Source organism: Rana temporaria, chromosome 2 (genome assembly GCF_905171775.1).
Source record: "Rana temporaria chromosome 2, aRanTem1.1, whole genome shotgun sequence".
NCBI lineage: Eukaryota > Metazoa > Chordata > Amphibia > Anura > Ranidae > Rana > Rana temporaria.
Window position 1 is genome coordinate 250070486 of NC_053490.1, and position 17420 is coordinate 250087905.

General features: G+C 45.2%; 1 protein-coding gene across 1 annotated transcript in view; it reads left to right on the forward strand.

Annotated features, from left to right (window-relative positions):
• The first annotated feature begins 1905 nt into the window (after positions 1-1905).
• The window catches only part of VKORC1L1 (vitamin K epoxide reductase complex subunit 1 like 1), a 35051-nt gene continuing 19536 nt past the window's right edge, over positions 1906-17420 (forward strand). Inside the window, exon 1 of the mRNA XM_040336762.1 lies at positions 1906-2191. Coding sequence (XP_040192696.1) covers positions 2001-2191 — 191 coding nt within the window. The 5' untranslated portion in view covers positions 1906-2000. The remainder of the gene's footprint in view (positions 2192-17420) is intronic.

Genomic DNA, 17420 nt, shown 5'->3' on the forward strand with positions numbered 1-17420 from the left:
ATCTGGTGTGCAGCATGGAGCTGGGTTTGGACTGGGGCAAAGCAGCTATCAGACAGCACACGTGGTGTGCAACATGGTAACACTATAGCAGAAGGTGAGCGGGAACCAGAGAAAGAGGACTGAGCAAAGCTGGGAGACCGAAGCAGGAGAAACTAGCAATGTCACACGTGGTGCGCAATGTAGAAGCAATATAGTGGGAGGTGAGCCGGGACCAGAAAGAGAGGAGGATCAGCAAACCAGACGATCAACAGAGCTGGGAGTTACTACGGAGTGGGAGATCAGCAGAGCTGGTGGTTACTACTGAGTAGGGGATCAGCAGAGCTGGGGGTTACTACTAAGTAAAGGGGATCAGCAGAGCTGAGGGTTACTACTGAGTAAAGGGGATCAGCAGAACTGAGGGTTACTACTGAGTAGAGAATCAGTAGAGCGGGGGGTTACTACCGAGTAGGGGGATCAGCGGAGCTGGGGGTTACTACTAAGAAGAGGATCAGCAGAGCTGGGGGTTACTACTGAGTAGGGGATCAGCAGAGCTGGGGGTTACTACTGAGTAGGGGATCAGCAGAGCTGGGGGTTACTACTGAGAAGAAGAGGATCAGCAGAGCTTGTGGGTTACTACTTAGTAGGGGATCAGCAGAGCTGGGGGTTACTACTGAGTAGGGGATCTGCAGAACTGGGGGTTACTACTGAGTAGGGGATCAGCAGAGCTGGGGGTTACTACTGAGTAGGGGATCAGCAGAGCTGGGGGTTACTACTAAAAAGAAGAGGATCAGCAGAGCTTGCGGGTTACTACTTAGTAGGGGATCAGCAGAGCTGGGGGTTACTACTGAGTAGGGGATCAGCAGAACTGGGGGTTACTACTAAGTAGGGGATCAGCAGAGCTGGGGGTTACTACTGAGAAGAAGAGGATCAGCAGAGCTTGCGGGTTACTACTTAGTAGGGGATCAGCAGAGCTGGGGGTTACTACTGAGTAGAGGATCAGCAGAACTGGGGGTTACTACTGAGTAGGGGATCAGCAGAGCTGGGGGTTACTACTGAGTAGGGGATCAACAGAGCTGGGGGTTACTACTGTTTGAGAGATCAGCAGAGCTGGGGGTTACTACTGAGTAGGGGATCAGCAGAGCTGGGGGTTACTACTGTGTGAGAGATCAGCAGAGCTGGGTGTTACTACTAAGTAGGGGATCAGCAGAACTGATGGTATTACTGAGCAAGGGGATCAGCAAATCTGGGGATACTACTGAGTGGGGCATCAGCAGAGCTGCGAGTACTACTGAGAGGGGGATCTGCTGAATGAAGATACTAATAAGCTGGGGATCTGCTGAACGACGGTAACAATGAGCTGTGGACCTACTGAACATGTGTAATAATGAGCTGGTGATCTATTGGCTACTATTGGGCCCCTATAAAACACATAGAAAAACAACACACCAAGCTAAAAGCATCACTGAAGCATCAAACCCACATGAATAAAGCATGTTGAAGCGGTAGGCGATTTAATGTGTTGGAGTGGAAGCAAGTGTAAATGGGCTTTAATAGTAAATAGTGTCATAACTTGTCCCCAGTCTCAAACTTCTATGTATTATATGTCTACTGTGATTTATTTTTGTAAGGAGCCGTAGTAGTTGTGGTACTTGATCACCATGTATTTATTAGCTTCACACACCCCTTCCCACTCATGGAGTCTCCTACCTCTAGCAACCACGTCACTACCACTCTTGGTGACCTCACAGAAACCTCCTGCCCTGATTGGTTCGTTTTCCTAGAGGCACTCCCCCGAATTCCACGCCCACCCAGACTGAGTAACCCCCATGGCCCCAGCTCTTGTTTGACATCACGGAATACTCTCCCCGTGATTGGTTCTCTGTAGAAGAGGGCCCCGCCCGAGCTCCCCGCCCCCGCCAGGCCCCTTTGTCCACTCGCCTGAGGGAACGTCACTGCTGCGGCTGGAGCGAGCGCTGAATGTATCTCGCTCCCGCGCGAGATTAGAGCAGGCCGGGGTTAAGATGGCGGCGCCCGTGCTCAGAGTGTCTGTGCCGCGGTGGGAGAGCGGGGCCCGGTACGTGGTGTGCGTCCTCGGCATCGTCCTGGCCCTCTATGCCTTCCACGTGGAGAGGGAGAAGGAGAGGGACCCCGGTTACCAGGCCATGTGTGACATCAGCGAGTGGGTGCGCTGCTCCAGTGTCCTCTCCTCCAGGTACCGGCTGGGGAGTATAGTGGGGGGTATGGGCTGACTGAGCACACACCTCCCTGGGAAGGAGGAGAACTCCTCACACACACACATAGTCCAGGAGTGTGACACAGTCCTATGTGAGGTGTGGGAATGGTACCTGCTCCATGCCTGGGTAGGGCTGGGGCCACGTAGTCAGAGCTGTGATTGCTGTCAGCCTGTGTCATAGTGATTAGGAGCTGTCCCTAGAACTCACTCCTAGGAAGGGAGGATAGATCCCATGCATTCACCCACATTCCACACATAGCTTCTCATGTGTCATCCACCACTGGCATTAAAGAGCTGCCAGGCTGGTTTGGGCTGGGGGCCATTGACAACCACACCTCCACTGCCTGATCATTACAGGTGACTGCATTACAGATCACTGCATTCCTATACATCACTGGGCCCTCGAGGAGCTGGCTGATCATTGTTTACAAGCTGCTGCACCTGTCACCATAGACACTAATGCACTTTTCTTTCTAGGATAGCCTAGACAAGCCTCCCGTATCTGATCATTGTGATCTGTCCTGTCACCATAGACACTAATGCACTTTTCTTTCTAGGGTAGCCTACTCAAGCCTCACGTATCTGATCATTGTGATCTGTCCTGTCACCATAGACACTAATGCACTTTTCTTTCTAGGATAGCCTACTCAAGCCTCACGTATCTGATCATTGTGATCTGTCCTGCAGTATTATCTGATCATTGTGATCTGGCCTGTCACCATAGACACTAATGCACTTTTCTTTCTAGGATAGCCTAGACAAGCCTCACGTATCTGATCATTGTGATCTGTCCTGTCACCATAGACACTAATGCACTTTTCTTTCTAGGGTAGCCTAGACAAGCCACACGTATCTGATCATTGTGATCTGTCCTGTCACCATAGACACTAATGCACTTTTCTTTCTAGGATAGCCTAGACAAGCCTCACGTATCTGATCATTGTGTTCTGTCCTGTCACCATAGACACTAATGCACTTTTCTTTCTAGGATAGCCTAGACAAGCCTCACGTATCTGATCATTGTGATCTGTCCTGTCACCATAGACACTAATGCACTTTTCTTTCTAGGATAGCCTAGACAAGCCTCACGTATCTGATCATTGTGTTCTGTCCTGTCACCATAGACACTAATGCACTTTTCTTTCTAAGATAGCCTAGACAAGCCTCACGTATCTGATCCTTGTGATCTGTCCTGCAGTATTATCTGATCCTTGTGATCTGTCCTGCAGTATTATCTGATCCTTGTGATCTGTCCTGCAGTATTATCTGATCATTGTGATATGTCCTGCAATATGCCAGCGTTCCTGATCAACTGGATGACATTTATACAGTTGTTGGCCCGACCTCCTTCAGGGCTCGGTCACATTAGAACATGGCATGGGAAACCTGCGTTCTGTGTGCGTTTCCCACACTAAGTTAAAGGCTGCGTCACACTGGGCATCACGCGGTATGTACGGTGCCATTTCAGCCTGTTCGTTTTGAATGGGCTGAAATCGCACTGCGTTAAAAGCAATGCATATGTTACTTTTGGAAACTTGCAACTGCTTTGCGTAGTACTTCTGAAGGGTGGAGGGGTATATACATTTTTCTTTATTGAAGTAGTAGAAAAGACTGAGTTTTTTATTTTTTTTGTATGGGTATACTGTAATTTTTTTTTTTACTTTTGATTTTTTTTTTTTATTGATTTTGTGTAAACGCTAAGCCAACAATAGTAAAGTACCGTACTTTAAGCATCCGTTTCAAATATTTAAAATATGCAAAGTACTGGTAATTGTCTTAGGCTGCATTTACACCCAAGCATATCGTTTTAGGCCGTGAAACGCCTTTAATCTGCCTAAAAAAAAAGAAACTCATGTACTTTTCTTGAGTTTCAAGTGTTTTTGTTTCAGGTGACAGAACGTTCAGATGTGAACAGGGGCCATTGAAATGAATGGGATTTTGCTTGTTTGGCGTTTTGGAACTTTTGAGATGAGTGTTTTATGAGCTGAAAACGCTCAAGTGTGAATGCAGCCTTATATAAAATTTTGTAAAGCGCTGCGCAAATGATTGTCTCTATAAATTCTGTATAATAATGCTACCTCCAGTCTTTTGGGCTCCATTTTTCTCTGGACTCAGATACGATATTCCCTGCACAGAAGGAACAAAAATTGTTTCTGGACAGACGCACTCTGAAAAAGTTGTAGCCTTTATTAAAAGGAGGACAGCACTACAAATCACAGCAACATAAAATAAAACCCGACTGCTGATGCGTTTCGCACTGAAACTAGTGCTTAGACATCGTGGGCGCGATCAACGTATGCGTTCGCTTTTGCGTGAGATTTCGCGGGGGTGCTTTTTTAATTATTGCGCTTTTTAATTAATTTATTTTTTATCACTTTTTTATTCCTATTACAAGGAATGTAAACATCCCTTGTAATAGGAATAGTGTGTGACAGGTCCTCTTTATGGAGAGATGTGGGGTCTATAAGATCCCAAATCTTCCAGACTGGAAAGACTGAGAGCAAAAAAAAAAATCTCAGGCTTTCCTGCAGCGTCCCCAGAGATTGTCGGGGTTCATCTGTCCCTTTTTGGTTTTCTGTCTTCCAGCGAGGGCGGATTTCTTCTCTGGCTCGGAGAAGCATCAGAGTGTGGCGGGAGGGGACGGCAAGAATGATTGTTCTTATGGTGTAGGAAATCGCCAGCTACAAAAAATTATCTGAATGATGCCTGCAGCTGCAGGTGTCGTTCAGATATCGCCACTGAAAGCTGAGTGGTTAACCACTTCCATACAGGGCACTTATACACCTTCCCGCCCAGACCAATTTTTAGCTTTCAGCGCTGTTGCACTTTGAATGACAATTGCGCGGTCATGCTACACTGTACCCCAAATTACATTTTTATCATTTTGTACCCACAAATAGAGCTTTCTTTTGGTGGTATTTGATCACCTCCTTTTTCTGCAAAAAATAAATAAAAGACAATTTAGAAAAAAAAAGTTTTTTTTGTTTCTGTTATAAAACATGGTAAATAAGTAAGTTTTTCTCCTTCACTGATGGGCGCTGATGGTACTGCACTGATGGGCATGGATAGGCGGCACGGATGGGCATAGATGGGCACTATTGTATGTGTTGAACTAATGGATGCCAATCAGTGAATGCCCATTGTGGGCACTGATTTGCATCCATTGTGGCACTGATTGGCATCCATTTTGTGTGTCCTTCTCATCCCTGGTGGTCTAGGGTGACATACCTTTTTTTTTTTTTTTTTTTTGGATCCCTGGTGGTCCAGTGGGCATCCTCGGGGGGGGGGGGGCTGTGCTGATAATAGATCAGCACAAACCCCCCCTGTCACAGGAGCAGCCGATCGGCTCCTCTACTCACGTCTGACAGACACGAGTGAGGAAAAGCCCATTACCACGGCTGATCACGTGGTAAAGAGTCTCCGTGAGAGACTCTTTACCTTGATCGGTGTTGCGGGGTGTTAGACTGACACCCTGCAACAACGATCGCCGCGATGTGCGCCCCCCCTTTTTTTTTTTTTAATACGCCAAAGCACTTGATAAACTCTTCCCATGTGAAAGGGGTCTTAGAATCACTTAAAGTAGTTATAAAGATTCTGTGTGTGTTTTTTTTTTTTTTTTAAATTAAAAATGGCAAACATGCTTATACTTGCCTGCTCTGTGCAATGGTTTTGCACAGAGTAGCCCCAATCCTCTTCTGGGGTCCCCTGCCGGCAATCCGGAGTCTTCAGTAGGTGCCCCCAGAGAAAGCTGCGTTCCCTGTGGGCATCTGTGCATCCTCGCTCCCTAGTCCCACTGCTGCGTCTATTTACACAGAGAGCGGGACCTTGTCCCACTCCGGTGTCACTGGTTTTGACTGATGGCAGCGAGAGCCAATTGCTCCTGCTATTAGTCTGTCTGAGAGACGGTGGCTACGCTTGTGCACCTCTGAGGATCGGGTTGGGGTGAGTCTGGGGGAAGCTGGTTTTTCACATTGGTGCATAGAATGCATTAGGTTACCCTTAAGGCTTTAGAACCACTTCCTTCTCCCCAGGACTACATGTCCTATGAGGCATTGCTCCTCTCACATTCACAGGCACTTACTGACATGTATTGAATGATGTACTGAGCTGTGTGCTGTGCTGTTTCCTGAATTATAAACTAATGCATTCTGTATGCAGGTCAACTAATCGGTAATGGAAGTAGTTGACAACTATTTTAATTGTAATCGATTATGTTGATTAGTTGTTGCAGCCCTAATCCGCTAACTGATCTTTTCTGTGAGGCATTTGTGGTTCCATAAACAGCTGATGGGGGACTTGCTTTCTCTCTGAAGTGAAGGGAATTCCTCTTACCCTGTTGTCACTGAAATAGTTGCTCCAATTGGGAGCTTCACCCTCCCTTCTTTTTGGTGAAGATTCTAAAATTTAGGTTTTCCCATCACTCCCCCAGCAGAGACAGGCAGCAATAAAAACTAGCAGGTGTTCTAATGCGTCTCTACTCTATCAAAAAAAAAGTTTTTGCTTTACGTTATTTACAGTGTTAAATATAAGAACTTCCTACTATAATCCTGCTGTAAAGATTTACAAAGTGTTTTCTATTGGCAGTTTTGTGTATAAAAGTATTTTTTCTTTTTTGCTGTATCGTACAGGGCATGTTTTTGGTCAGCACCTTGAAATATGAAGGCAATGGAACATTCTAAGAGCCAGGCAACTAGAATTAGAAAGGTCAGAAGAGCTTGCCTTTTATATTTCATTTTTATTTTATTTTTTTCCAAGATTTTCCAGGCTGTGGGAAATGAACTGTTCCCCCCCCCCCCCCCCCCTCAGAGTACTGACAGAAGTGCCCCGGCTGGTTTCTGGGGTGTAACATTTTGGTGGGGATGTGGAGCATCCCTCTCCTGTTATATATTGATGCTTAATGCATTCATTTTAAAATACATATTTATGCTTTTACTTTGTAAGTAGTGTATTTACTTTGTCTTTTAACTCTGAAACTACACTTGCAGCAAGGGAGTTGATGGCTGAAACAAATCTTTGCAAGTGATATTTAATAAGTTGCCTCTAATTGCACTATTATAGTGGAGCTTGTCCCTAAGCTCTAAACTAGTCTTTCCTAATTGGGGTTCTGTGGAATCTGAGGATTCCTCTGTAGGTTGTTTGAGATTAAAGCAGAGTTCCACCCAAAAGTGCAACTTCCACTTTAAAGTGGTAGTAAAAAGATAATGTTACCCCCAAATCAGCAATATGCAATTTCATGTTGCCGTTTTAGTAGCTATGCGTGGCATTATGCAAATAGAACGTTCTTACTTGAAAAAAAATAACTTTTTTATGATCGCCCCTGCTTGTACTCCGTTGCCATTATAACTCCTGTCTTCCGTGTCTCAGTTGTATTTTATTTCCGCTCTCCTTCTTTGGCCATAATCTCGCTCACGCGCATTTGTTCCTGAAGCCAAACCTCGTTTTCATTTCAGAAAGATGGGCTTTGTCCTCGGCTCTATGCTCAAACGCCTGTGACGTGGCGAGTCACGTAGTGTTAGGATCAGCTTCTCAGCGGGGGTGTCGCGAGATCTCGGGGCTGACGTCGGCCAATGGAAATGATGCTGCCCGGGCATGTACACAGCAATTTTCCGGCAAGAGCCTGCTGGAAAAACTGGTCTAACTGCGCATGTGCCATTAGAAAAGGACAGATTACACAGAAAAGGATAAGGTAGAAAGCGTTTTACATTTACCATTAGGCTGCCCTATGTGAAAGGAATAAAAACGCCCAAAAAATGGGCTGCCACTGTTGCCAAGCATTTCAGCAGGTGCTAATGTGCATGTTTGCTACATGTGTAGGGGTGCTTTTAAGAGTTTTTTTTTTTTTTTTTTTTTTTTTTTGTGTGTGTTTTTTTTTGTAACGTGTTCCCACACTTGGTGTAAGTCAGCCCTTAGTATAAACCAGTCGATCGCAATCTACCAGTTGACCATGGGCAGGTGATGGGTAGATCATGAACACTTCCCAATGTGGCCAACCCAATCCTTTTCCGTAGAGCGGGGCATGTTCACCCAATTCTAAGCTGCAAAGGCAGACTCCACCCCTTGCATCCATGCAGGGTGGGAAAAGCCTCCGTAACACTTGAGGTGAGGGCTTTTGTCCAAACATGCCTGAGCTCACCCTCAACTGCTTGAAATATCTCCGACCTGCACGGTCTAGGAAATATTTGCCAATCACTGTACTGCGATTTGTTCTGCGCATGCGCTACACGCTGTGCCCTTTCTAACTCGGGTTATGCCGTGAGTGGAGTGACAGCACGTGGCTCCGGCCACTCGCAGAGCCAGAGTTTGCGGCCCCGGAAGGCAGAGGGGTGAAGAATGGCCGCTCGCTACTCGCGAGGAAGACTGGGACATCGCAGGCTTCTCCTGCAGGTAAGTGTCACATAATGGGCTACTATGCAATGCATAGTAGCCCATTATGCTTTACCTTTGCAGGGAAACAAAGAGGAAGGAACACCCATCAGGGTTTGCTTCCTCCATTTTAAAAAACAAAACAAAAAAAATTGAGTTTTTTTGTCACCAGACCATCAGTGGATTAATCAAAGAAACGTATGGACAGGGTCGTGCAATTGTTGGTCACCATAACTGGAAAAACCTTTTTTGACCTGGCCCTATGAGTTCCATTTACAACCCTGCAGTAACCTTGCAGTGCTTACAAAGCTGAAGCTGTGGATCCAAGTAGAGTTGCTAGAAAGCAGCAGACTGGTTTATGTTTGGGGCTGCTAGCGGTTGTCCTATGTTCCTTAGTTTGTGTGGGTGTGCGCTCATGATGATGTAAATCTTTGATTAGTGATTCCCCTGGGAGCGCCAATTTCACAGTCTGCAAGCGCTATCTGTGTAGGGAGTGGGTATGGTCCGAGTGGTGCTGACAGGACAGTAACAACTAACCCCACGTGGCCTCTTGTGTTGCTAGTAGAACCTGCTTTTCGGTATTTATGATGGCCTTCATGAAACGGAAAAAATAGCCAGTTTGCAGCTGATGGGATACTGACGGACTGTTCATAAAATCTGTTTGTTCTACTGATGGTCCAAAAATCGTCTAGTGTTTAGTAGCCGCAATATACAATAATCCCTGCGCTCCCTGGCCAGCCCTGCTCTCCATTACAGTGGCACTCCATCAGTGGTTTTCAACTCCTGTCCTCAGGACCCACCAACAGGCCAAATAGTAACTATTATCTTGGGGAGCTGCAGACTAGAATACTGCAGTCACCGAGCAGCAAGTGATATCACCTGTGATGTATTTCAGTTATCTTGTGAAACTGGCCTGTTAGTGGGTCCCGAGGACAGGAGTTTAGAACCACTGCTCCACGTATTCCAGAGAACAGCAATGCATCTTCAGGGTTCCAAGATGCTGAAGACCTTCTCCTCACAAAGGAAGAATTGTGTTTTGTTTTAGTCCAGGAAGCTATTCCCTAGTATTGCCCACTACCTGTAGTAGTGTAATCCCTTCCTTCTTGTTCTTCACACTAGCAGAGCTCTGCCTTTTGCGCTTCGTATGTATTAGGGTTGTCCCGATACCACTTTTTTTTTGAGACCGAGTACAAGTACCGATACTTTTTTTCAAGTACTCGCCGATACCGATACTTTTTTTTTTTTATGTCATGTGACAGTATTTTTTTTTTTGTGTGTTTTTTTAGGGGGGAGGGGTGGATTGTCAGTGTTTTTTTTATTATTATTATTTACATTTTATTTTTATTTATTAAAAAAAAAAAAAAAATGATTGCAATTTTTTTTTTTTTTTAATCAGCCCTGTTTGGTCTTTGGAGAGATATCAGTGGTCTTAACAGACCTCTGGCATCTCCCCTTTAAGACAGAGAAAGGGACTAAGGACACAGATTCCCCAGTCCCTTTCTCAGCTGCACTGGAAATGAATGGACAGGAGACAGGCTCCTATCCATTCATAAACGGAAGCATTGCTCAGTTATATGAATGGACAGAGTCAGTGATCACTGACTCTGTTCATTCAGAAAAGGTAGGAGCCGGGTTTAGCGGCTCCTACCGCCGCTCTCCATCCTGACAGAGGCGGCGGAGGAGGACATGAAGGGGGACTCAGAGCACAGAGGGGGAAGCAGCAGCACGGAGGGGGGAAACGGAACATGGAGGGGGGGAGAACAGAACGGAGGACAGCTGCGGCACGGCACGGAGGGGGAGAACAGAACGGAGGACAGCTGCGGCACGGCACGGAGGGGGAAGACAGGACGGAGGACAGCTGCGGCACGGAGGGGGTAAGCAGAATGGCAGCGGCACGCAGGGGGGATACAGGAGCATAGAGGAAGAGAGCAGACGGGCAGCGGCACGGAGGGGGGACACGGAGCATGGAGGGAGTAAGCAGAATGGCAGCGGCACGGAGGAGGGGACACAGGAGCATGGAGGAAGAGAGCAGAACGGATGGGGGAACTGGAGATGGATACAGGGAAAGTCAGGTATCGGGTAAAGTATGGGAGCATTTTCCCCGAGTACAAGTACTCGGGGAAATGCTTGGTATCGGTCCCGATACTGATACTAGTATTGGTATCGGGACAACCCTAGTATGTATATTTAGTTTAATTGATCATTGCAACGGTGGGTTGAGTATGTAGCATGTGGGGACTTGTCAGATAGGCTATATTGGCTCTGTGTAACTGTCCTGTGCTAGCATTGCACAGGACAGACTGAGCGAAGTCTTGCCAGTGTGAGAGAGGTGAATTTGGCTCAATTTCTGTAAAATAAACAGAGCTCATGCAACTGTTTCGTTTTTCTTGCTATAACGTGTAAAGCCTCATACAAACAATCAGACTTCCATCGGACTCTTCCGTGGATTTTTGTCCGAATGGGTGTTGGCTGTGAACTTGTTCTGCATACACACAGCAGAACATTTTCAGCCAACTTTGAAAGTTTGAGAGCATGCACAGCGAACATTTGTCCGTTGAAAACCATTGTCTGATGGAGCATACACACATCGGATTGTCCGCTCAAACGTGGCTGTCGGACCGTTGTCAAAGTCCAATCTTTTTATGACGACAAAAACTAATAATCGCTCAAATGTGGCTCACCAGTGTTAAACGTTTTTGATCCATTGAAAAAAAAACGCTTACGTGGAAAAAACGCTATTGCAAGAAAGTTAAAAGAATTACTGCAAAGCTACTGGCATTTTTTTATAACATTATTTTAGTGTCCAGTGTGCATGGAGCCTTATTCTTATAAGGCAGGCTATACATTCTACAATTTTCTTTAGTTCATCCACAGATTGAAATAAAAGTTGCTTGATTCCCATATTGCATTTATACACGGGCCGAATGTTGGGAGACATCGGGCAGTTAAAAAAAAAAAAAAGTCTGACATTTGGCCCGTGTGTGTCACCCTGTCTGGCAGAAGCTGCCCCTCTGTCAGAACACAACAGCTCAACAGGGGAGATCGCTATACTAACTTTGCATAGTTTAGTACAGTGGCTCCGGAAAAACACTCAATGTGTACCAGGCTTTAGTGATTAATGCCAACCGCTATAAACCTAACATTTTCTCCATAGGGTAGACACAACTACTCTAATTGTCAGCTAGGTTACACAAGCATAGGGGGGGGGGGGGGGGGGAGAGAGAGAGATGCTGACCTAACTTTCTCTCACGGAATACACAAATTGATTCATACCAAACATCCAACTACCCAATGGCTTTTTCATTAGATCGTTTGCCCATAAACCAGACATTCAAGTCCTTCGCTGAATGCCTATATTCAGAAATCATTGCAAACACTTGCCTTATATTCTCCACCTCATGTTGTGGCCGTATCATCATATGTGTGGGCATGTGCAGGCCCAATTTTTTTTTTCTTCCTGAGAGGTGCATGCTGGGGTATATGTGTGTGTGTATGTATATGTATGTGTGTGTGTGTATATATGTATATATATATGTATATATATGTATATATATATATATATATATATATATATATATATATATATATATATATATATATATATATATATATATATATATATATATATATATATATTAGACACATCTTCTCATTCAAAGTTTTCTTTATTTTCATGACTATGAAAATTGTAGATTCACACTGAAGGCATCAAAACTATGAATTAACACATGTGGAATTATACATAACAAAAAAGTGTGAAACAACTGAAAATATATTTCATATTCTAGGTTCTTCAAAGTAGCCACCTTTTTGATTACTGCTTGGCATTCTCAAGAGATAGTCACCTGGCGCAGCACCCCATCACTCTCCTTGGTCAAATAGCCCCTCACAGCCTGGAGGTGTGTTTGGGGTCATTGTCCTGTTGAAAAATAAATGATGGTCCAACTCTGGGGCTCTATTGCTTTGAGGACTTGAAGGCTGTGTGTGGTGTGGCTAACAATTTTTTTTTCTAACCTCTTTTGTTGCGTCATGCCATTCGGGCAAAGTTTAACCCAGGAGCTCTCTGAATTGCTACTGTGGTATCCAGATATTGAGAAACTGGTTACGACTGTTTACTCTTGCCTCAAATTGGCCGGAGTCAACCCCTTCCAGCTGGTTCAACAGAAACGGAAGGTTGTGATTCCTGGGCTGTCTGAGGAAGGGTGGGAGGAGGCCTCTGAAATCTGCTTCCAGGACCCTATTGGGTCCAATGATCAATATAAATTTCTACACCAGTTGCATTACACTCCAGCCAGATTAACCCGGATGTGTTTTGATTCTGCTGCATCCTGTTTGTGTGGGTCTACAGACGCTGAGTACTTGTGTGTGTTGGTCCTGTCCTGCTCTGTCAGCATTTTGGAAGAACTTATTGTCCTTTTTTTGACAACACTTTTACCTGTACCTCACACTACTAAAGTTGGACTACTTGGTGTGTTAAATGACTTTATACACAGGACTCATTCTCTAGTACGAATATTATTCTATGCCAGGAAATTTTTTTTGTTGCAATGGAATTTTTTTTTTTTTTTTTTTTTATCTTAATGCATAGAATGCATTAAGATAAAAAAAAAAAAAAACTTCTGTTGCAACTCCGAGTGTTAACATAATCCTGTGCATATTGTTGAATTTCACAATCCTTTTTATTGATCAGTATATTTTACAATTGTTGAAAATCATCCGTCCAAAAGGTTGGGTCACTGTTCTGTGTATGCGGACGTGGCACCCAGAATCAGTTAAGCTTATCAGAGCATGCTTTCCTTCCCATGATCTCACCTGAGTCATACTTTTCATGTTTTTTTTTTTTTTCGTTATGTAGTTCTTTCCATTTTATTGCTAGTAATAACTCTTACTCCTAGAGCTGAGTTCATAGTTTTATCTTTGCATTGGGCCCCCTTTCTGTATATGCTGTAGTGTCTGCTTTTTTTGAAAACGCAATAATGAATATGAGATATCAAAGCGCCTCTAAGGCCCCGTTCACATTTGTGCGAGTTGATAACGAATGCAATGCGTTAAAAAAAACTAGCTTTACATGTCATCCAAAAAGTCATTATTTTCAATGACTGTTGTTCACATCTATGCGTTGCGATTCCTCTATGAATGCGATAATAAAAAGGGTCTTGTGCGAATTTACTGCGTTGCAAATTTAGTCTCCATAGATATAAATGTAAATCGTTCTGGAATCGCATTGTTTGTTTAGATATGTACGAATTCCACCACACTACTCTCCACTAAAAACAGAAAGTTAACACCTTTTTATTCCATTGGCTAGAACATCAATTGCAGCTGTGTCCAACTCCTCCTGAAATTTGCACCTCACACAGGACAAAAAAATTAACAAATTCGCAACATATCACAGCGCAACAGTGCTAACCGAGCCTTAGGATGTAGTTTTTCTAAAACTAGTAGAAAAACAATACAAAAAACACTATTTATACAAGAAAATTACCCTCCTTCCATTACCATCAATCATTTTAATAGTAGCCTAGTATTTGTTAAAGTGGATATTTCTACACCAACACTTAAAGTTTCTGTTACATGGCTGACATCTTGCGCACACACATGATCTTGGCACTCTAGTATGATATACTGGGACAAATGGCTGTGTACATCCATGACCCTGGGAAAGACCCTTTTTAACCACTTATTTTGTTTTATTTTTCAAGCCCATTTTGGATTGGACCCAAGAACATCATTTTCTAAAAGTATGACTCGTTAGTTTCCCGAGGCACTCCACTGATCTTGCAACATTCTTGCAGCATGATTTAAGGCGGCAAATAACTACTCTTTGAGCATCTAAATTCTCCACATACATTTTATTAAATATCTCAATAGAAATGTATGTCCTAGTTATCATTTTCAAAAACAAGTCTGTAACACACTGCAGAGCTAGAGCACAGAGCTCCACAAAATCTGATAGCTGATTGGATGTAAGTGACACACTACCCTCTAACAGACTTGTAGAGAAAAACCATGCAATTTCACCTGCTGTGTACTGGAGGGGTGAGGGCAGGCAGGCTGTCTCCCAGGAAGCCTTAAGAGTTCTATCAATGACTTGTACAAATAAATAGTGCACACTATAAAGCAGAGGTCTCCAAACTCTCTGAACAAAGGGCCAGTTTACTGTCCTTCAGACTTTAAGGGGGCCAGTCTGTGCCCATTTGGGAGTAGAGAATACCCTAGCATCAATGGAAGTAAAGAATGTCCCATCATTGGTACTAGTGGGAGGAATGTTGCTCCATTGTTTGGTATCAGGTAGGGTTGTCCCGATACCACTTTTTTAGGACTGAGTACAAGTACCGATACTTTTTTTTTTTTTTAAATGTGTCCCCCGTATAGCGGCCATGTCCCCCGTATAGCGGCCATGTCCCCCGTATAGCGGCCATGTCCCCCGTATAGCGGCCATGTCCCCCGTATAGCGGCCATGTCCCCCGTATAGCGGCCATTGCTGTCTGTAATGTTCCCCGCCGCGGTGGTTTCGGCGGCGGGGGGGGAGTATTCTATTTTAGTATCGGGGGTATTAGCGGGAGTACGAGTACTCCCGCTAATACTCGGTATCGGTCCCGATACCGATACTGGTATCGGGACAACCCTAGTATCAGGGGAAGAAATAATGCCCCATTGTTTATCGGGAGAAGGAATGGTGCCTCATCAGTCATGTCAGTGGGAAGACCTAGTGCCTTGGTTAGTGTTGGGAATAGTGCTGTGTTGGTATTGGTGACAGGATTTATGCCCCAGTGTTGGGGTAGAAGGAATAGTGCCATTTATCAGTGGAAGTCCCAAGGGCCCGATAAAGGCAAGCAAAGGGCCCACAGTTTAAAGACCACTGCTATAGAAAGATGATTTGCTCATTTTTCATGCCTGAGGTTTACAACCACTTTAAGTGTTTCCCAATTAAAAATAATTTTTCAGACTGCCTAGTATTGCCACAGTTTCTCTTCCAATTTCACTTCTGAGAAGTAGTTATTACCAAGTTTGCAAGCAAATTAAATGACAGCGGGGGAGGGGGGCCGAGAAGGGCCGGACATGGTGTAGATGGCCACAGTTACTGTGGCTATCCATGCCCGGGTGAGAGAAAATACCTGGCTTAGACAGGTATCTGACCTCCCCCCGATAGGTGCCAACTGTGACACCGGAGGCGGGGAGAATTCTGAAAAGCAGAAGTTGCATTTTTAGGTGGAACTCCGCTTTAAATGTGTAGCGCTATCCCTTAACCACTTCCATACCAGGTACTTACGCAGCTTCCCGCCCAAGCCAATTTTCAGCTTTCAGCACTGTCGCACTTTGAATGGCAATTGCGCGGTCATGCTACACTGTACCCAAACAAAATTGGCGTCCTTTTTTCCCCACAAATAGAGCTTTCTTTTGGTGGTATTTGATCACCTCTGCGATTTTTTTTTTTTTTTTTGCGCAACAACTAAAAAAAGGCTGAAAATTTGGAAAAAAAATTACGTTTTTATTTTTTTCTGTTAATTTTTTTGTAAATAAGTTTTCTCTTTCAATTACGGGCACTGATATGGCGGCACTAATGGGCACCGATGAGATGGCACTGATGGACATCGATGAGGTAGTACTGACGGGCACAGATGAGGTGGCACTGATTGGCGGCGCTGGTATGCGGCACTGATGGGCACACATAGGCGGCACTGATGGGCACACATAGGCGGCACTGATGGGCACACGTAGGCGGCACTGATGGGCACACGTAGGCGGCACTGATGGGCACACGTAGGCGGCACTGATGGGCACTCATGGGCGGCACTGGGCACTCATGGGCGGCACAGATGGGCACTCATGGGCGGCACAGATGGGCACTTATGGGTGGCACAGATGGGCACTGCTAGGTGGGCACTGGGCATGGATGGGCACTGTGGGGTGGCACTGATGGACACTGGGGTGGCGCTGATGGACACTGGGGTGGCGCTGATGGACACTGGGGTGGCGCTGATGGACACTGGGGTGGCAGCACTGATTGTTGCCAGTCAGTGCCCATTTGTGGGCACTGACTGGCATCTTTTTTTCTTTGTTTTTTTTTTTTTTTTTTTTTTTTGACTTTTTTTTTTTTTTTTGGCTTTTTTTTTTTTTTTTTGCCCACCCTGGTGCTCCAGGGTGGGCATCCCTGGTGGTCCAGTGTGGCGATCCGAGGGGGGGCTGCGCTGATAAACAATCAGCGCTAACCCCCCCTGTCAGGAGAGCCGCAGATCGGCTATCCTCTACTCGCGTCTGTCAGACGCGAGTGAGGAAGAGCCATCGGCGGCTCTTCCTGTTTACATCGTGATCAGCCGTGGTTGGACACGGCTGATCACGTGGTAAAGAGTCTCCGCCGGAGGCTCTTTACCGAGATCGGAGATGCAGGGTGTCAGACTGACACCCCGCATCACCGATCGCCGCGATGCGCGCCCCCACGGGCGCGCGCGGCATGAAATCCTGCAGGACGTTCTAGAACGTCCTGTCAGGATTTCATAACCACTTCCCGGACGTAAATCGGCCATAGGCCGGGCGGGAAGTGGTTAAAGAATAGGGGATATACTACATGCAATGCAAACCAACTCCACAGAATCCAAACCATCTCTATATAAACTTGGTGATTGTAAATGATCTCCTTGTAAAACACAAGAGGAATAACCTGGGGCTGTTGGTGCGATTTCCTTGCCTTGTGACCTGCATAATGAGATCTTTTGGAATTGAGAGGCATGTTTTCAGTAGTGGTGGCAGTGAAGGAGTGTTCCAGTTTGTCTTTCGCTGGATGTCGGAAAACTTTAAGTGTTACTTAGGCTTCATGTCCACGGGACGTTTTTACAACCTCTCC